Genomic DNA, 20,958 nt, shown 5'->3' with positions numbered 1-20,958 from the left:
TAAGTATTTTTATAATTCTTTCTCCCTAATCTTTCTTCCAAACTTTCATCCCCAGGCTTCTATGCACAGATTGAATTGTAAGGATAGCGGGTAAACCTGATTTATCAGGATTATTTTAGATTGTAACTTCATTAGGACAGGGACTGTCTTTTACTATGCATTCGTACAATGGGGCCTTAGGCATAAATGTAACACAGTGACACTTTGACTGGGGCTCACGAGCTGCAAGTGGCTCTTTAATGTGTCTCCTGCGGCTCTCTGCAGCACATATTAACACACTGTGGTTTAATCATTAGCCCATCAGGAGGCTTTTACTATGTTATCAGCCACTTAAGTTATCAACTTACTTGCTGTGAGAATATTTTAGATATATAAAACTAAATATTTCCCCTGTCATTCACACTACTGTGGCTCTTCTTGGTAATGTTGATCGCTAATTTGGCTCCTGAACCACTGAGATCTGAGTATCACTGCTGTAATAAATATAATTTAATAATAATACCAAATGAAAAACTAATTCAAACTGCCTCCCAGGCATACTCAGCAACACAGAAATACCACTCAATCTGGCCCTGTCCAATGTTTGCGATCTGAGCATAAACAAGTTATTGGAGCTCTACTACATTTCTGCATATTATAGCCACTTTCTATTTCACCAGGCACCAAAAAACGTGAGAACACAATTCTAGACAGTCAGTAACAATTTCACGTTATCCTGAATACAGGTCCATAAACATAAATGAAATAAATATTGTCAGGATACTATGATATGCCGTGTGTACTTGATATTTAGGATGTGTAGCTGCAATACTTGTATTTTTACTGGTCAAAGTTTCCAGAATGCTCTTTGCATACAAGCTGTCAGTTGTTGATTTACTCCCAAAGAAATCAACCTATTTTAATAATAAAAATAGTCATGAAGGAAAATGCAACCTGAACACAAGGGCCTGATGAGACCAACTTGATAGTGCTCACTGCTACACTGATTGTAAAACTAATAAAGGCCTGTCTACGCAGCAAGTTGCAGCAAGCCAGGATGTGAATCTACAGTGCACCAGCTTGCTGCACAATAGTGTCCCATGTGGACACTGCTCCAGCACAGTGAAAGACCACAAGTGTGGCTCTACGTTGTTGGGGTAGCTTCTGAGACCTTATCCAATGACCATATCCAAGGTATCAATGACATAGGGAAGGGTAGGAGAGACATCCTGGAGGCCAAATTTAGGCTGCTAGGAAAGAGACTGAAATCCAGGACCTCTATGGTGGCATTCTCAGAAATGCTTCCAGTTCCACATGCAGGGCCAGGTAGGTAGGCAGAGCTTCAGAGTCTCAATGCGTGGATGAGACGATGGTGTAGAGAGGAGGGGTTTAGATTTATTAGGAACTGGGGAAACTTTTGGGATGGAGGAGCCTATACAGGAAGGATGGGTTCCACCTAAACCGAAGTGGATCCAGACTGCTGGCACTTAACATTAAAAAGGTTGCAGAGCAGTTTTTAAACTAAGATGGGGGAAAGCCGATTGCTGCAGAGGAGCACGTGGATCGGACAGAGACTTCTCTTAGAGGAGAATCTATTGATAGAGATTCTCTAGGTTTTAGTCAGGAGGAGAGGATGGAAGAGGATAAAGTATGGGCCAGATCAGATGAGAAACATTTCCAAAAAGAATCTGAAACATAAGAAAAGGGCAGACAAATAAACAGTGACAAGTTTTTAAAGTGCTTGTACACAAATGCTAGAAGTCTAAATAATAAGATGGGTGAACTAAAGTGCCTCGTGTTAAAGGAGGATATTGATATAATAGGCATCACAGAAACCTGATGGAGTGAGGACAATCAATGGGACACAATCATTCCGGGGTACAAAATATATCGGAAGAACAGAACAGGTCGTGCGGGGTGAGGGAGTGGCACTATATGTGAGAGAAAATGTAGAATCAAATGAAATAAAAATCTTAAATGAATCCACATGTTCCATAGAATCTCTATGGATAGTAATTCCATGCTCTAATAAGAATATAACAGTAGGGATCTATTATCGACCACCTGACCAGGACAGTAATAGTGATGATGAAATATTAAGGGAGATTAGAGAGGCTATCAAAATAAAGAAATTAATAATAGCGGGGGATTTCAATTATCCCCATACTGACTGGGTACATGTCACCTCAGGATGAAATGCAGAGACAAAATTTCTCGATACTTTAAATGACTGCTTCTTGGTGCAGCTGGCACAGGAACCCACAAGGGGAGAGGCAACTCTCGATCTAGTCCTGAATGGAGCGCAGGATCTGGTCCAAGACGTAACTATAACAGGACCGCTTGGAAATAGTGACCATACTAGAATAACATTTAACATTCCTGTGGTGAGAAGAACACCTCAACAGCCCAACACTGTAGCATTTAATTTCAGAAAGGGGAACTCTGCAAAAATGAGGAGGTTAGTTAAACAGAAATTAAAAGGTACAGTGACTAGAGTGAAATCCCTGCAAGCTGCATGGACACTTTTCAAAGACACCATAATAGAGGCTCAAATGTATTTAAAAACACCCACGTTTAAAAACACAGTAAAAGAACTAAAAAAGAGCCATTGTGGCTTAACAACCATGTAAAGGAAGCAGTGAGAGATAAAAAGGCATCTTTTAAAAAGTGGAAGTCAAATCCTAGTGAGATAAATAGAAAGGAGCATAAACACTGCCAAATTAAATGTAAAAATGTAATAAGAAAAGCCAAAAAGGAGTTTGAAGAACAGCTAGCCAAAAACTCAGAAGGTAATAACAAAATGTTTTTTAAGTACATCAGAAGCAGGGAGCCTGCTAAACAACCAGCGGGGCCCCTGGATGATCGAGATACAAAAGGAGCACTTAAAGACGATAAAGTCATCGCAGAGAAACTAAATGAATTCTTTGCTTCAGTCTTAACGGCTGAGGATGTTAGGGAGATTCCCAAACCTGAGCTGTCTTTTGTAGGTGACAAATCCTGAGGAATTGTCACAGATTGAAGGGTCACTGGAGGAGGTTTTGGAATTAATTGAGAAACTTAACAGTAACAAGTCACCGGGACCGGATGGCATTCACCCAAGAGTTCTGAAAGAACTCAAATGAGAAATTGCGGAACTATTAACTATGGTTTGTAACCTGTCCTTTAAATCAGCTACTGTACCCAATGACTGGAAGATAGCTAATGTAACACCAATATTTAAGAAGGGCTCTAGAGGTGATCCTGGCAATTGCAGAGCGGTAAGTCTAATGTCAGTACAGGGCAAATTAGTTGAAACAATAGTAAAGAATAAAATTGTCAGACACGTAGGAGAAGATAAATTGTTGCGCAAAAGTCAACATGGTTTCTGTAAAGGGAGATCATGTCTTACTAATCTGTTAGAGTTCTTTGAGGGAGGCAAGAAGCATGTGGACAAGGGGGATCCAGTGAACATAGTGTACTTAGATTTCCAGAAAGCCTTTGACAAGGTCCCTCACCAAAGGCTCTTACGTAAATTAAGTTGTCATGGGATAAGAGAGAAGATCCTTTCATGGATTGAGAACTAGTTAAAAGATAGGGAACAAAGGGTAGGAATAAATGGTAAATTTTCAGAATGGAGAGGGGTAACTAGTGGTGTTCCCCAAGGATCAGTCCTAGGACCAATCCTAGTCAACTTATTCATAAATAATATGGAGAAAGGGGTAAACAGCGAGGTGACAAAGTTTGCAGATGATACTAAACTGCTCAGGATAGTTAAGACCAAAGCTGATTGTGAAGAACTTCAAAAAGATCTCACAAAACTAAGTGAATGGGCAACAAAATGGCAAATGAAATTTAATGTGGATAAATGTAAAGTGATGCACATTGGAAAAAATAACTCCAACTATACATACAATATGATGGGGGCTAATTTAGCTACAACTAATCAGGAGAAAGATCTTGGAGTCATCGTGGATAGTTCTCTGAAGACGTCCATGCAATGTGCAGCAGCAGTCAAAAAAGCAAACGGGATGTCAGGAATCATTAAAAAAGGGATAGAGAATAATATGGAGAATATCTTATTGCCATTATGTAAATCCATGGTACGCCCACATCTTGAATACTGCGTACAGATGTGGTCCCCTCATCTCAAAAAAGATATACTGGCATTAGAAAAGGTTCATAAAAGGGCAACTAAAATGATTAGGGGTTTGGAAAGGGTCCTATACAAGGAGAGATTAAAGAAGCTAGGACTTTTCAGCTTGGAAAAGAGGAGACTAAGGGGAGATATGCTAGAGGAATATAAAATCATGAGTGGTGTGGAGAAAGTGAATAAGGAAAAGTTATTTACTTGTTCCCATAATATAAGAACTAGGTGCCACCAAATGAAATTAATGGGTAGCAGGTTTAAAACAAATAAAGGGAAGTTCTTCATTCAGTGCACAGTCAACCTGTGGAACTCCTTGCCTAAGGAGGTTATGAAGGCTCAGTCTATAACAGAGTTTAAAAGAGAACTGGATAAATTCATGGAGGTTAAGTCCATTAATGGCTATTAGCCAGGGTGGGTAAGGAATGGTGTCCCTAGCCTTTGTTTGTCAGAGGGTGGAGATGGATGGCAGGAGAGAGATCAGTAGATCATTACCTGTTAGGTTCACTCCCTCTGGGGCACCTGGTATTGGCCACTGTCGGTAGACAGGATACTGGGCTGGATGGACCTTTGGTCTGACCCAGTGTGGCCATTCTTATGTTCTTATCCACTCAGGAGTATGTTGGGGTGGTTCCTGAGACCTCATCAGCTTGGTTCCCAGGAACTCTGTATGACGGGTTGGATCACAGAAACCCCCTGGGGGCTGCCAACTGATGTGTCAAGACTACTTCTGCCCCTGCTTCTCCTGCCAGCTTGGGACTCCAGAACCCTGCCTGGTTGTGCCAAACATGCTTGCCGGCCACAAACACAGACCCCGGTCTGAACCACGTCCCCCAAACTGCAAGCTTAACTGAAAGATTAAGAAGTGTTCCTGTCTCTAACACTCAGATGCCCAATTCCCAACGGGGTCCAAACCCCAAATAAATCTGTTTTACCCTGTATAAAGCTTATGCAGGGTAAACTCATAAATTGTTCGCCCTCTATAACACTGATAGAGAGATATGCACAGCTGTTTGTCCCCCAGGTATTAATACATACTCTGGGTTAATTAATAAGTAAAAAGTGATTTTATTAAATACAAAAAGTAGGATTTAAGTGGTTCCAAGTAGTAACAAACAGAACAAAGTGAATTACCAAGCAAAATAAAATAAAACATGCAAGCCTATGCCTAATACATAAGAAGACTGAATACATATAAAACCTCACCCTCAGAGGTGTTCCAGTAAGTTTCCTTTTACAGACTAGTCTCCTTCTAGTCTGGGTCCAGCAATCACTCACACCCCCTGTGGTTACTGTCCTTTGTTCCAGTTTCCTTCAGGTATCCTTTGGGGATGGAGAGGCTATCTCTTGAGCCAGCTGAAGACAAAATGGAGGGCTCTCCCAGGCGTTTAAATAGACTTTCTCTTGTGGTTGGACACCCCTCCCTCCCCCTCTGTAGAATCCCAGCTACAAGATGGAGTTTTGGAGTCACATGGGCAAGACACATGCCCAGCATGACTCAGAACTTACAGGTAGCAGCCATAGTTCACATGCTACCTTGTACATCCTCAAGTTGACTTCTTATGTGGATTGGAGCCTTCCAAGATCCATTGTTCGTTAAGTGTTTCTTGATTGGGCACTTAACTTGCAAATTCCTTTCTAAAGAAGCTGCCCAAATGCCTTACTAAGGCTACTTAAAATCAAACCAGTACACAGCCAATATTCATAACTTTGAATACAAAAATGATACATGCATACAACTAGGATGAATAGATTCAGTAGATCTTAACCTTTACAGAGATATGTTACATGATATATGTAGCATAAAACATATTTCACTTATGACATATATACATTCATAAGCATTTTTCCATAAAGCTTTATGGGGTGCAATGTCACACTCCGCTCTACTCCAAACTCATTACTGAGGTTTCTTTACTGGCACACAATCAAACTATATTTGAGTAGATCAGGATGAAGAATGGGAGTGGGTACAAGGGATACCACACATCCAAACCTCCTTCCTTAATGTAGATTTACTCTTCACATTTCATTCACTATACATTGCATCATATGTGGGATTGGCTTGGTTACTTTGCAGGAACCAATCTCTGTACAGCATGCTCTGTCCACATGCTATCCATGTTTGACTTTACTTTTTGCCTCATCTTTACACTCCCAATTTCTCTTGTCCATTGGTATCTTGTTCTTAGTAAATGGTTCCCTGGATGTTCCCCTGCTTATATTAGCAAGCTCAGACTTTCTGTTTTTTAGCTTACTGACCCATTTGCTTATTTTAGCAAAAACATTCCATTTTCAGTCTGCTGATCCAGTTACCTCCCTAATCCTGTCTTCCAAAAAATGAGGCTTCCCCTATGTTCAATTACTTATGTCAAGCCATTTTATATTCCACTGTTTTTCTTCTTTTTGTTTCTTTTCTTTTCTCCATAATTATTCATTTCATTTGCATCATATTCCTGTCCTTCTGTGCCTTCTTAAGTTTATTACCTTGCAACACATTCCCAATAGTTGGAATTATTTGAATCACCATAATACTAGGCTCAAAGTACGAACCAGGGGGTGTAAGATCACAACCTATGGAATAATCCACCAGGATGTAATCCCACATTTTAAGATTGCTACACCTGTAAAGAAGCCTTCTGTAATTTTAACTTTGCTTTTACTTTAATTGAATTGTAAAAAAAACTGGTACAAAATAGATTTTTTTCTCCATTTATCACCACAGGAAATTTAGGTGTAAAACAACACATAGGCCAGTTAAAATAACATTTCCTAGATCCATACCAGAAGTCCTTTTCAGCCACCATGCAAAACTTTTCAGAGTGGTAGCAGTGTTAGTCTGTATCAGCAAAAACAAAGAGAAGTCCTTATGGCACCTTGGAGACTAACAAATTTATTTGGGCATAAGCTTTCGTGGACTAGAACCTACTTCATCAGATGCATGGAGTAGAAAATACAAGAGCTGGTATAAATACATGAAAAGATGGGAGTTGCCTTACAAGTGTGAGGTCAGTCTAGTGAGACAATTCAATTAACAGTAGGATACCAAGGGAGGAAATTTGGGAAAACACCACAAGCATGATGTGAAAACATATGACCATGAACAAAACACCCACCCCAGAGTATGCTAGGCAGTGTCCTTTTCCTCAGTCTCTCACCTTGCAGTGTGAAAGTCTGACAAAGATGCTTTAACACACCACTCCCCTCTCCCTTCACCGCACCCCACTCACAATTGTCTTTAGTCAGCAAAGGTTCAGAGGTCCATTTGTGTGAGTTCCCCTCCTACCTGTGGAGGGTAGGAGGGAGGCACTGAGCAATGCTGCTCCTCCACCACTTGTTCTGACGTTGGCCACTCACTCTGCCAGCACTCGCGCTGCCATTGGCCACTCGCCCAGTCGCCACATGCTCCACGGCTACTCGCTCCACCACTGCCCTCTCTCCTGCAACCTCTGGAATGTCCTGAGATCCCACCACTCTATTCTTTCAGCTCTCAGGGATTTCAGCAGTTAGTGTGGGGGAGCCTCACTGCTACCGCGGGCTGGGCAGTCTCATTTTCTAGAGAGACTGTCACCTACCAGGTCTAACGCTTAGACCTGGTTATCAGTGATTTCAGCTTTAGTATCCATAACAAAAGACTTTCAATTGAGCCTTAATCAGCTCTGTCATTAAATGGGGGGGGGTGCGTTTCAAATAGTGTCTAGGACCCTTATGCAAGGACCAGACAGAAACATCTCTCCCCTCCCTCCCTCTCCTCCACTGGGCTTTGGCACCCCTATCCTCTGCTTAGCAAGTGCAGTTCAGCTGACTTTGAACTCCTCAGTCAGGGCATGTCAAGCACAGTGCTGTTGCCCTTTACTCACACAACAAGGGTAACAACACTTTATTACCCTTGCACCCAGTAACAAAGTGATAGGCGATCCAACAGCAGCCAAAAGAGGTCATGTGGGCAAACGGCTCCATCATGCTGCGCACCTAGGCAGAGTGAGTGCGTCAATGTACACAAGGTCAGTTCCTGATGTCTTCTTCCCCAGCTCAAAACTAGATGTCAGGGTGTGACATTATATGATTAAAATATGACCATGTAGATCATTGTTGCTAGCACTGTTTTACATTTGCAACAAAACTTGCACAGAGTATCAGACTGGTCCCCGTGTTAGTCTGTGTCAGGAAAAACAAGGAGGAGTCCTTGTGGCACCTTAGAGACTAACAAATTTATTTGGGCAAAAGCTTTCATGGGCTAAAACCCATTTCATCAGATGCATGGAGTGGAAAATACAGTATGCAGAATATATATACACAGTACTGTACATGAAAAGATGGGAGTTGCCTTACCAAGTGGGCAGTCAGTTCTAACAAGACAATTCAATTAAAGTGGAAGTGAGCTATTATCAACAGGAGGAAAAATCACTTTTGTAGTGCAATCACGGTGGCCCATTTCAAACAGTTGACAAGAAGGTACGAGTAACAGTAGGGGGATCCTGTCTTGCTGAGCCTGCCTGCCCATACCTGCCACACCTGGCATAGAGGGGCAGGACCCTGGGGTGTTTCTGGGCCATGCCCAGTCCTTGTGCTGTGTCAGGGTTGGGTGCAGCCTCACCGCTGAGTGTCTCCAGGGGGGGAGCTGCACAGTGATTGCCCACCTCTGTGCAGCCAGTGGCCTGTGCTCCCCACTGCCAGCACCTCCACATTTATTTGACAAATAAAATTTGCTGAATTTTAAAATATTGTGTGCAGAATTTTTAATTTTTTGGTGCAGAATGCCCTCAGGAGTAACTGCAGGCAAGTCGCTGGGGACAGGGCAATAACTGGAGCAGCGGGCATTAGGCTGAGAGCAGGGGCAACATCAGGCACTAGATCTGCTCTAACTCAGCTCTGCTCAATGCCTCAGCTACAAGTGAAGTAGCCCAGCACCAATAAGCATGTCTGACTGGTGCAGCCATGAGAGTACTAGTGCCACATTACCTCCTGATGGGCTACTTGCTTGATGATAGAAATTGGAGTGAAAAACCCTCTTCCCCAAATACCCATAGGCTCTATGTTATCAGCTAAATTACTTACTACAGGCATAGATATCCCCACTGCATGCTGAGTCTCCCTATTCCCTTCCCCCACAGGGTGCTAGAAGGAAGCCAGGAGGAGTGCCTGGGACTGTGTATTATGCATGGCAGGCTGCTAGGAGGGGGCTGGTTTCAGGCTGGGATGGGAGCAGAGGTGGAGCACAGGCTGTGCAGAGCAGGCATTGCTGTGTGACTGAGGTTTGCTAACCTTCAGAGTTTTCTGTTACTTTCAGATCCTGGCACCTGTGAGTGGAATTATACAGCATACTGGCAGAGAGGTAATAATGGTCTAATGTGCCAAGTCCATTGATGCAGACCTATTTTTGCCTTTTGCAGGAAGTAGTCCCCAGTGAGTTTTGCTTTGGAATTTACTAGCCCAGGAGGATGTCCAGCAGCACCCCAGTAGCTGTGGTGACTGAGGCCAACAAAGGGATTGGATTTGCTATTGTGCGGGCTCTGTGTAAGCAGTTCACTGGGGATGTGTACCTGACAGCCCGGGACCCAGGACGGGATCAAGCTGTGGTGGCAAAGCTGCAGGAGGAGGGACTGAGCCCGCTTTTCCACCAGCTGGACATCACCAACTTCCTGAAGGAGAAATACAGAGGGCTGAATGTGCTGGTTAACAACACAGGATTCTGGTTCAAAGATAGAATGCTGGCTGATTGACAAGACCTTGCTTTGGCCTGAGCAAGGTTTGAACGTGGTTCCATGGACAAAATTAGATTATGTCTACACTGTGTAGTGACTCGATTCGCTGACACAGCTATCATTTTAGTGCAGACAGGGCTTCAGTGTACATAAGATTAGGATAGTAGCAAAATATGTGGTGTAATGTGCATTGCTTTGTGCTTGGTGTTATAATTGTTAATAATTATTGTTGTATTAACACCAGGAGGCCATTATCTGGATCAGGGCTCTATTATGGTACCCAAATTTATGCACACATTTTATTAGTGGAATTTGGGTAGAGGAGTGGAGTGGTAACTTGGTTTGATTTCCTTAAATTTTCCATTTAAACTTCATTATTATTTTAAAGTTAAATCATCATAATAACAAATAATATCAAAGAGGAAGTTCACTGCCTCAATCCAGTTGACCATTTTAGAAGAAACTAGCTCTGCTGATAGTGCAAATCCAACAGAAGCACACTGTTATGGCTCTGGAAAACAGAGCTAACAAACAGACCGTGCTATGGTCCCTAAAAGACATAGCTGGAGATCCTCTTGATCCAAAATATGTCAGGGAATAAGAAAAACAGCCTTGTAGGTATTGTATGCAATTCAGTACTAACATTTAAAACATAGAAAAGCAAGTAATAAACTTATGTCAATGCAATATTACATTTTGAAAATTAAATATTCAGTTTCTGGTTGTTGTTTTTTACTTACATGAGGTAACAAAAATTAGCAAGAGTTACTTGTGTTTTTTTTTGACAAAGGGATATTTTTCTTCATTTATATATCTCCAAAAAGGTGGGGAGAATTTTCTTCCATTTTTGGAGTAAAAATAAGCATGAAAACTTCCAAACTATAGTCCTGATTCTGAAAGCATTCACACATATACTTAACTTTATTATTATAAATAGTCCCATTGATTACAATCATCAAATTAAGCATGTGAGCTGGTGTTTTGAGGACTGGGATGTGAGGAATTCTCCAGAAAGTTCTGAGCACATAGAAGCAGAGTGATACCATGAAAATTGTATTGCACACTTAATTATACTGTTCACCACACATAATACTTCCAGGTGTATTAACTAAGTATCACATTTCAAACTTCAATTTCTTGTGCAACCAATGTCTGAGCAATTTGAATCTGCCCTGGAAAGTTTACTGTTCTGTGACTGAGTTGGGGCCAAATCCCTCCTTTGATTGACTGTCACGCAGGTTGCAATCAATTTAAGCAGCTTTCCCATCCTCCAACAGGATTAAGGCCCCTTTTACAGGGGCCTGGTTACAGTGCAACTAGGTCCTGTTAACTGTACAACTTTTAACTGTTGTAACTGGGTCAGCATGCTATCTTGACTGATAGCTGAGTCACCAGGGGGGTGACTTGATTATAACTGAAGAATAAATAAATGGCAAATAAACTCCACCATTCTCCCAAAGACCAGTTTCACTTCCTTCTTCTAAGCCCTGGTCTACACTAGGACTTTAGGTCGAATTTAGCAGCCTTAAATCGATGTAAACCTGCACCCGTCCACACAATGAAGCCCTTTATTTCGACTTAAAGGGCTCTTAAAATCGATTTCCTTACTCCACCCCTGACAAGTGGATTAGCGCTTAAATCGACGTTGCCGGCTCGAATTTGGGGTACTGTGGACACAATTCGATGGTATTGGCCTCCGGGAGCTATCCCAGAGTGCTCCATTATGACCGCTCTGGACAGCACTCTCAACTCAGATGCACTGGCCAGGTAGACAGGAAAAGAACCGCGAACTTTTGAATCTCATTTCCTGTTTGGCCAGCGTGGCAAGCTGCAGGTGACCATGCAGAGCTCATCAGCACAGGTGACCATGATGGAGTCCCAGAATCGCAAAAGAGCTCCAGCATGGACCGAACGGGAGGTATGGGATCTGATCGCTGTTTGGGGAGAGGAATCCGTGCTATCAGAACTCCGTTCCAGTTTTCGAAATGCCAAAACCTGTGTGAAAATCTCCCAGGGCATGAAGGACAGAGGCCATAACAAGGACCCGAAGCAGTGCCGCGTGAAACTGAAGGAGCTGAGGCAAGCCTACCAGAAAACCAGAGAGGCGAACAGCCGCTCTGGGTCAGAGCCCCAAACATGCCGCTTCTATGATGAGCTGCATGCCATTTTAGGGGGTTCAGCCACCACTACCCCAGCCGTGTTGTTTGACTCCTTCAATGGAGATGGAGGCAATACGGAAGCAGGTTTTGGGGACGAAGAAGATAGCTCACAGCAAGCAAGTGGAGAAACCGGTTTTCCCGACAGCCAGGAACTGTTTCTCACCCTAGACCTGGAGCCAGTACCCCCCGAACCCACCCAAGGCTGCCTCCTGGACCCAGCAGGCGGAGAAGGGACCTCTGGTGAGTGTACCTTTTAAAATACTATACATGGTTTAAAAGCAAGCATGTGAAAGGATTACTTTGCCCTGGCATTTCCGGTTCTCCTAGATGTAGTCCTAAAGCCTTTGCAAAAGGTTTCTGGGGAGGGCAGCCTTATTGCGTCCTTCATGGTAGGACACTTTTATCACTCCAGGCCAGTAACACATACTCGGGAATCACTGTAGAACAAAGCATTGCAGTGTATGTTTGCTGGCATTCAAACAACATCCGTTCTTTATCTCTCTGTGTTATCCTCAGGAGAGTGAGATATAATTCATGGTCACCTGGTTGAAATAGAGTGCTTTTCTTCAGGGGACACTCAGAGGAGCCCATTCCTGCTGGGCTGTTTGCCTGTGGCTAAACAGAAATGTTCCCCGCTGTTAGCCACAGGGAGGGGGGAAGGTTGAGGGGGTAGTCACGCGGTGGGAGGAGGCAAAATGCGACCTTGTAACGAAAGCACATGTGCTATGTATGTAATGTTAACAGCAAGGTTTACCCTGAAAGACTGTAGCCACTGTTTTATAAAATGTGTCTTTTTAAATACCGCTGTCCCTTTTATTTTCTCCACCAGCTGCATGTGTTTCAATGATCACAGGATCTTCTCCTTCCCAGAGGCTAGTGAAGCTTAGAAAGAAAGAAAAAAAACGCACTCGCGATGAAATGTTCTCCGAGCTCATGCTGTCCTCCCACACTGACAGAGCACAGATGAATGCGTGGAGGCAAATAATATCAGAGTGCAGGAAAGCACAAAATGACCGGGAGGAGAGGTGGCGGGCTGAAGAGAGTAAGTGGCGGGCTGAAGACAGGGCTGAAGCTCAAATGTGGCGGCAGCGTGATGAGAGGAGGCAGGATTCAATGCTGAGGCTGCTGCAGGACCAAACCAGTATGCTCCAGTGTATGGTTGAGCTGCAGCAAAGGCAGCTGGAGCACAGACTGCCACTGCTGCCCCTCTGTAACCAACCGCCCTCCTCCCCAAGTTCCATAGCCTCCACACCCAGACGCCCAAGAACGCGGTGGGGGGGCCTCCGGCCAACCAGCCACTCCACCACAGAGGATTGCCCAAAAAAAAGAAGGCTGTCATTCAATAAATTTTAAAGTTGTAAACTTTTAAAGTGCTGTGCTTAAAGTGCTGTGTGGCATTTTCCTTCCCTCCTCCACCACCCCTCCTGGGCTACCTTGGTAGTCATCCCCCTATTTGTGTGATGAATGAATAAAGAATTCATGAATGTGAAGCAACAATGACTTTATTGCCTCTGCAAGCGGTGATTGAAGGGAGGAGGGGCGGGTGGTAAGCTTACAGGGAAGTAGAGTGAACCAAGGGGCGGGGGGTTTCATCAAGGAGAAACAAACAGAACTTTCACACCGTAGCCTGGCCAGTCATGAAACTGGTTTTCAAAGCTTCTCTGATGCGTACCGCGCCCTCCTGTGCTCTTCTAACCGCCCTGGTGTCTGGCTGCGCGTAACCAGCAGCCAGGCGATTTGCCTCAACCTCCCACCCCGCCATAAACGTCTCCCCCTTACTCTCACAGATATTGTGGAGCACACAGCAAGAAGTAATAACAGTGGGAATATTGGTTTCGCTGAGGTCTAAGCGAGTCAGTAAACTGCACCAGTGCGCCTTTAAACGTCCAAATGCACATTCTACCACCATTCTGCACTTGCTCAGCCTGTAGTTGAACAGCTCCTGACTACTGTCCAGGCTGCCTGTGTACGGCTTCATGAGCCATGGCATTAAGGGGTAGGCTGGGTCCCCAAGGATACATATAGGCATTTCAACATTCCCCAACAGTTATTTTCTGGTCTGGGAATAAAGTCCCTTCCTGCAGCTTTTGAAACAGACCAGAGTTCCTGAAGATGCGAGCATCATGCACCTTTCCCGGCCATCCCACGTTGATGTTGGTGAAACGTCCCTTGTGATCCACCAGAGCTTGCAGCACTATCGAAAAGTACCCCTTGCGGTTTATGTACTCGGCGGCTTGGTGCTCCGGTGCCAAGATAGGGATATGGGTTCCGTCTATAGCCCCACCACAGTTAGGGAATCCCATTGCAGCAAAGCCATCCACTATAACCTGCACATTTCCCAGGGTCACTACCCTTGATATCAGCAGATCTTTGATTGCGTGGACTACTTGCATCACAGCAGCCCCCACAGTAGATTTGCCCACTCCAAATTGATTCCCAACTGACCGGTAGCTGTCTGGCGTTGCAAGCTTCCACAGGGCTATCGCCACTCGCTTCTCAACTGTGAGGGCTGCTCTCATCTTGGTATTCATGTGCTTCAGGGCAGGGGAAAACAAGTCACAAAGTTCCATGAAAGTGCCCTTACGCATGCGAAAGTTTCGCAGCCACTGGGAATCATCCCAGACCTGCAACACTATGCGGTCCCACCAGTCTGTGCTTGTTTCCTGAGCCCAGAATCGGTGTTCCACAGTATGAACCTGCCCCATTAGCACCATGATGCATGCATTGGCAGGGCCCATGCTTTCAGAGAAATCTGTGTCCATGTCCTGATCACTCACGTGACCGCGCTGACGTCGCCTCCTCGCCGGGTATCGCTTTGCCAGGTTCTGGTGCTGCATATACTGCTGGATAATGTGTGTGGTGTTTAATGTGCTCCTAATTGCCAAAGTGAGCTGAGCGGCCTCCATGCTTGCCTTGGTATGGCGTCCGCACAGAAAAAAGGCGCGGAACGATTGTCTGCCGTTGCTCTGACGGAGGGAGGGGCGACTGACGACACGGCTTACAGGGTTGGCTTCAGGGAGCTAAAATCAACAAAGTGGGTGCCTGTACATCAAGGAGTATTTCAGGCAGGACTTCACGGAGGGTTCCAATAAGAAATGGTGCACCTAAGTTATTGTCCTTATTGGAACAAGGAGGTTAGCCTGGCCTCTGATTGACACATGGCTAGATTTACCTCGCTGCACCTTCTCTGTGAGTGACTGCAGTGTGATCTAGAGGAATGAGTCCCCTAGACAGGGGAGGAGGCAAATGAGTACAAAACAAATCTGGTCTATTTCTTGTTCTGACCCACTCCATCTATCTTTTACATCTTTGGCTGGCAGCAGACGGTGCAGAAGGACTGCATGCCATCCACATCTCATGGCTGCTCGGCAGAAGATGGTACAGTACGACTGCTAGCCATCTTCATCTCTTGCCTGCCTGGCAGAAGATGGTACAATACGACTGCTAGCAATCCTCATCTCTTGCCTGCCTGGCAGAAGATGGTACAGTACGACTGCTAGCAGTCCATATCGCCTGCCCGCTCACCATAAGACGGTTCAATAGGACTGACTGCAGGACTAAAGAGAATGACCTGGTCAAGCCACTCCAAATTTAGTCCCTGCGCCCATGTCTGCCCAGGCGCTCCTGATCGACCTCACAGAGGCGACCAGGAGCACCTCGGACATGACGATGACGGCTACCAGTCGTACTGTACCGTCTGCTGCCACAAGGCAAGGGGTTGCTGCTACTGTGTAGCAATGCCGTACCGCGTCTGCCAGCACCCAGGAGACATAGGGTGACGGTTACCTGAGCGGGCTCCATGCTTGCAGTGGTATGGCGTCTGCACAGGTAACTCAGGAAAAAAGGCGCGAAATGATTGTCTGCCCTTGCTTTCACGGAGGGAGGGAGGGAACGAGGGCCTGACGATATGTACCCAGAACCACCCGCGACAATGTTTTAGCCCCATCAGGCATTGGGATCTCAACCCAGAATTCCAATGGGCAGCGGAGACTGCGGGAACTGTGGGATAGCTACCCACAGTGCAACGCTCCGGAAGTCAACTCTAGCCTCCGTACTGTGGAAGCGCTCCGCCGAGTTAATGCACTTAATGCACTTAGAGCATTTTCTGTGGGGACACACACACTCGAATTTATAAAACCGATTTCTAAAAAACCGACTTCTATAAATTCGACCTTATTCCGTAGTGTAGACATACCCTAAATAAGTCAGATGACTCTTCTGAATTTTTGAATCTGAGTTTGCTCCACTGTAAGTGCTGTTTGAAATATTTGGGTTGAATACTCATCTACATCAAGCTCACAGTTGGGACAGCTGAGATGTGGAAGAGTGTCTCTATGCCACCTTTCTATCACCCCAAGCCTGGGGCTTGCAGGAGTTTAAGGCTGTTCTAAATGCTGCTGGCTACAGTGGTCCAAAGAACTCCATGCCCTGCCCTCTCATGCCGCAAAACGTTCCCTGCGTAGGTGTGGGAAAAGATAGTATGTGATATAATTAACGACAGCATATACACAAGAAACCTTAATTTTTGCATTTCTTAACTTTTGGGAGCGCTTGATTTTGCAACTTTAATAATGTTCTTTTAGCCCAGTTTATTTATTTTTTCTCTCTATGCAACCTACCAATCATAGTCAAAGTTGTAGTCCAAAATTCTCAACTAGCCTTTCCAGACAAAAGAAGAGGTGCTGATCCTGGTGGGAGAGAGTGTGGGGAGAATGCTTAGCTCCTGTTGGCTACTACCTGCATGTCTCTTAAGGAGAAAACTGTCAGACTGCACTAGGGGAACAGTCACACCCCAGCCCAAATAAATTCTCCTTTTCTAGATAGGGATTCAGGTGTGACGCATGTTCCTGTCTGTCAATTTTTACATAATTACGTAATTGTTCAGATTTGCAGTTTGACTCTCTCCTGTGTTGTTGCTGTTTTTTCTCTATAAAAAGTTGATGATCCCACACCCTTTCACATTCAAGCAGAGGAACACTGAAAACCAACTTTTTTGGAACCAGAGATGTCTGCAATATGTTATTACCGCTCATAAAACCACATGGTAAGCTCAACATACTCACAATATTGTCACAACTTCTTCCTCAATGAGGTGAAGTACTAGACCACCGCAGTGTATTTTGCCATACATTTTAAGTAGCCAATATTTAGTATTATGCTATTACTATTATACTGCTCATACTATTTAGTACTACAAATCTGTATACTAGATTTATTTTCCTACAATTTCCGACCATTGCTACAACTGATTCAGCTCCATCAGTGGTCCCAATGTGAGAGCACTAGAATAAACAGGGCAGAGTCACCTGGCAGCATTTAACTACCATGTCATTCATATATACACACTCTGACCAAAGTCCATTGGCGCAGTAGTGAAAACAGCAGTGGTCAGTCTTTATTAACTCTCCCAGTGAGAGACTCCCACCGTTGTTACCATAGGTGAAGTTGTATTGGTAGTAGGGTGGGTAATTTTAAGAAAAGGTTTAGTCTAGACACAGCCTTCGGCCTGGTCTACACTAGGATTTTACAGCAGTATAGCTACGTCTCTCGGGTCATGAAAAATCCACAACTCTGAGTAGGGTTGCCAGGTGTCTGGTTTTCGACTGGAAAGCCCAGTCAAAAAGGGACGCTGGCAGCTCCAGTCAGCACTACTGACCGGGCCGGTAAAAGTGCAGTCAGCGGCACAGCGGGGCTAAGGCAGGCTCCCTGCCTGCCTTGGCTCCACACAGCTCCCAGAAGCAGTGGCATGTCCCTCCTCCAGCTCCTACACATAGCGGCAGGCAAGGGGCTACGTATGCTGCAAGCGCCAGCTCTGCAGCTCCCATTGGCTGGGAACTGCGGCTAATGGGAGCTGTGGGGGCGGCGCCTGCAGACAGGGCAGTGCACAGAGCTGCTGGCCGAACCTCCCCTTGGAGCTGGAGCACAGAGCTTCTGGGAGCTGCTTGAGGTAAGCACCACCTGCACCCCTGACCCACTCCTGTGCCCTAGCCCCCTGCCCCAGCCCTGATCCCCCTCCCACCCTCCGAACCCATCAGTCCCAGCCTGGAGCCCCCTCCTGCAACCCCAAATCCCTCATCCCCAGCTCCACCCACAGCCCGCATCCCCATCTGGAGCACTCACACCCCCTGCACCCCAACCCCCTTCCCCAGCCCATAGCCTCCTCCCACACGTTGAACCCCTCAGCCCCAGCCCGGAGCCCCCTCCTGCAGCCCCATCATCCCCAGAGCCCGCATCCCCAGCCTGAGACCTTACTCCCCACAATCCCCAACCCCCTGCCCCAGCCCAGAGCCCCCTCCTGCATTCCAAACCCTTCAGCCTGGAGCTCCCTCCTGCACCCCAAATCCCTCATCCCCGGCCCCACACCAGAGCCTGCACCCACAGTCGGAGCCCTCACCCCCCCACACACCCCAACCCCCTGCCCCAACCTGGTGAAAATGAGCGAGGGAGTGAGGGTGGTGAGAGCGAGCAATGGGGAGGGGGGACAGAGTGAGCGGGGGGCGGGGCCTTGGAGGGGGGGCGAGGCAAGGGTGTTCAGTTTTTTCCGTGTAGAAAGTTGGCAACCCTACCCCTGAGAGATGTAGCTAAACAGATTTAACTCCTGGTATAGACAGCACTAGGTCAATGGAAGAATCCTTCCGTTGACCTAGCTACCACCTCTCAGGAAGGTGGATTAACTGCACCGAAAGGAGAACCCCTCTCATCAGCGTAGGTAGCGTCTACACTGAAGTGCTCCCATGGTGCAGCTGCAGCTGTGCAGATTTGCCGCTGTAGCATTTTAAGTGTAGACAGGCCCTTAGAAACAAAGAAGGAACCACATACAAATTTGGGAAGAAAAAAACTTCTGAGATATTTTGAGTGTAAAAACACTTACAAGTGGACATTTGACCTGGGCTGTTTGGCTATAAAAGTTGTTGGATGTGACTAATGTGGAAGCTGCACATCTACAACAATATAATAAAAACTGGACCAAAGCCTCAGCAGTTAGAAAGTGACCTCATTCCATTAACTGATTCATTCCGGCTGAGATCTGGCCCACTATATTTATTACACGCTCTCGGGCTGAGAAATACAGTTGGTTGAGAAAGGATCGTGTGGCCCAAAATAGTCTGAACTGCTCTCTTAGATGGAAAATAGCTTTTTTAAAGATTCTGGTCAGTAACTGGCTGAGGCAGGGTCACATAACATCCCAGAACCCAGTGAATCTGTCAAGCTGTGTGAGCACCCTGGGTGATCCACAGAAGAGCAAAGACAGCACCACAGAGACCTTGTGCTGAGTCTGCGATGGCTCTGGAGATTTCCAGCCCCATCCTCTTTTGCAGTATAATTCCAGCTATGCTACCAAGATGGAGGCTGCCCCCAGCACTTTCTTAAATGGGCATCCCCCAGGGTACAGGCACTGGTGGAGGGATGGTGCTTGCCTCTTCTGGCCCTGTAGCTGGCTTGCTGCATAACAACCACGGTCAGCATTCCTCATCATGTGGAGAGGCCCTCCCAGCCCAAAAAAGTTCTGGAGCGCTTGTCTCACTCAATCTGGCACACTGGTACTTTAAATAAGAAATGGAACCTGGTGAAAGTTGCACCATCATCCATTTCTCATTTAAAGTAACAAAAGGACAAAAGGTAATGCCTAAAATGTTGGGGCATGTCCCCTTCGTCGTCTCCTTGTGGTTAGACAGATAGTCCCTGGCTAATCCCCAGGTACTGCATCTACTCTATTGGGGCACTGGCAGCTGGAGTAAGTTGGAGGAGTCTGTAGACCTGTACGTTGCTCTAAATTACACTGGGGACCTGCTGAAACCCAGCGGGTACAGGATTGGGGAAAAGCAAAGACCATGTTTCCACACCTTCTGAACTGCATGCTCCTTGGTCTTAGCTGAGGATCTGTGGCTGTCTTTAGCATTCTTAAGCAACAATATATATACATTATAAATTACTTTTAGACTCTCATTTGGTTTATTCGTTTTTTAGCATTTGTATCAGCTGTTAGTCCAGAATTCTTTTGTTTAGTTTTTGGCAATGCTACTTGACCATTTATTTTTTAATAAATATTTGATCTATTTTAATAGACAAATTATTGTGGTATCAGTCACTTTCCATTCTTGTTTACTTTAATACTTCACAGTATTTTGATGATGATTGCACTGTGGTATTTTCCTTCTTATAGGCAGAGTGGTGAATGTATCCAGTTTCATAAGTGTTCGGACACTCAAGAGATGTAGCCAAGACCTGCAGCAGAAATTTCACAGTGACACAATCACTGAGGAGGAGCTAGTGAAGCTCATGACGAAGTTTGTGGAAGATACCAAGAACGGAGTGCATGAGAAGGAGGGCTGGCCAAATACTGCTTATGGTGTGTCTAAAATTGGAGTCACAGTCTTGTCCAGAATTCAAGCTCGGATGTTGAACGAGGAAAGGAAAGCTGATCAAATTCTTCTGAATGCCTGTTGCCCTGGATGGATGAGAACCGACATGGCAGGTCCCAATGCCCCTAAAAGTCCAGATGAGGGAGCCGAGACTCTAGTTTACTTAGTGCTTTTAGCCCCTGAGGCTGATGGGCCTCACGGGCAGTTTGTTAGTGAAAAAGCTGTACAGACTTGGTGAACAGCAATTTTTGGGTGTGTTTCTCTTCAAGTGATAATGAGATTCTGTCCCTCCGTAGATGTTCAAGGGTGAAGTTACAAAGAGTTCTCTTCCCATCCACCAGTAACAAATCACTGTGAAGCTTACAAGCATGGTACTAATCTAACTTCATGCTTGACACTAGACACCCTTCACCAAAACAGCCAGTGGAGCTGAACCATTGTGTAGTAGGTGGAGGGGGCACGTACTATATCTTTTCATGGGGTAGTAGAGATTCTCCATAAAACTATGATTGCTGCGTGGCTTTTTCTCTTATCTGCCTAACACAGGCCATGTTTTAAAGCCACAATCTGGGCCAATGTTTGTAAAATGCATTGCTATATGACAGAATTAGGCAACATATTTGCTATGA

The 20,958-nt window shown here is 45.3% G+C and overlaps 2 protein-coding genes and 1 pseudogene across 2 annotated transcripts in view; 2 read left to right on the top strand and 1 right to left on the bottom strand.

The window, feature by feature from the left end:
- SETD4 (SET domain containing 4) overlaps positions 1 to 20,958 on the bottom strand; it is a 78,144-nt gene that overhangs the window by 41,840 nt on the left and 15,346 nt on the right. The window lies entirely within an intron of this gene.
- Positions 1 to 20,958, top strand: part of LOC140917797 (carbonyl reductase [NADPH] 1-like) — a 24,858-nt pseudogene extending 3,900 nt beyond the window's left edge.
- Positions 9,829 to 13,438, top strand: LOC140917787 (uncharacterized). The gene is made up of 2 exons (XM_073361337.1): positions 9,829 to 12,206; positions 12,796 to 13,438. Exons 1-2 carry the CDS (start codon positions 11,648 to 11,650, stop codon positions 13,317 to 13,319), a joined length of 1,083 nt encoding a protein of 360 aa, XP_073217438.1. The 5' UTR covers positions 9,829 to 11,647; the 3' UTR covers positions 13,320 to 13,438.

The sequence above is a fragment of the Lepidochelys kempii genome, chromosome 1, assembly GCF_965140265.1.
Source record: "Lepidochelys kempii isolate rLepKem1 chromosome 1, rLepKem1.hap2, whole genome shotgun sequence".
NCBI classification, from domain to species: Eukaryota; Metazoa; Chordata; order Testudines; family Cheloniidae; genus Lepidochelys; species Lepidochelys kempii.
Note: the sequence above shows the minus strand (reverse complement) of the source record. Positions and strands in the feature narration are given on the sequence as shown.

Coding starts and splice junctions, on each gene's coding strand:
- LOC140917787 (XM_073361337.1), top strand. CDS start 11,648: ATGCAGAGCTCATCAGCACAGGTGACCATGATGGAGTCCCAGAATCGC. Junction 12,207..12,795: donor AGGCGGAGAAGGGACCTCTG/GTGAGTGTACCT, acceptor TTTCTCCACCAG/CTGCATGTGTTTCAATGATC.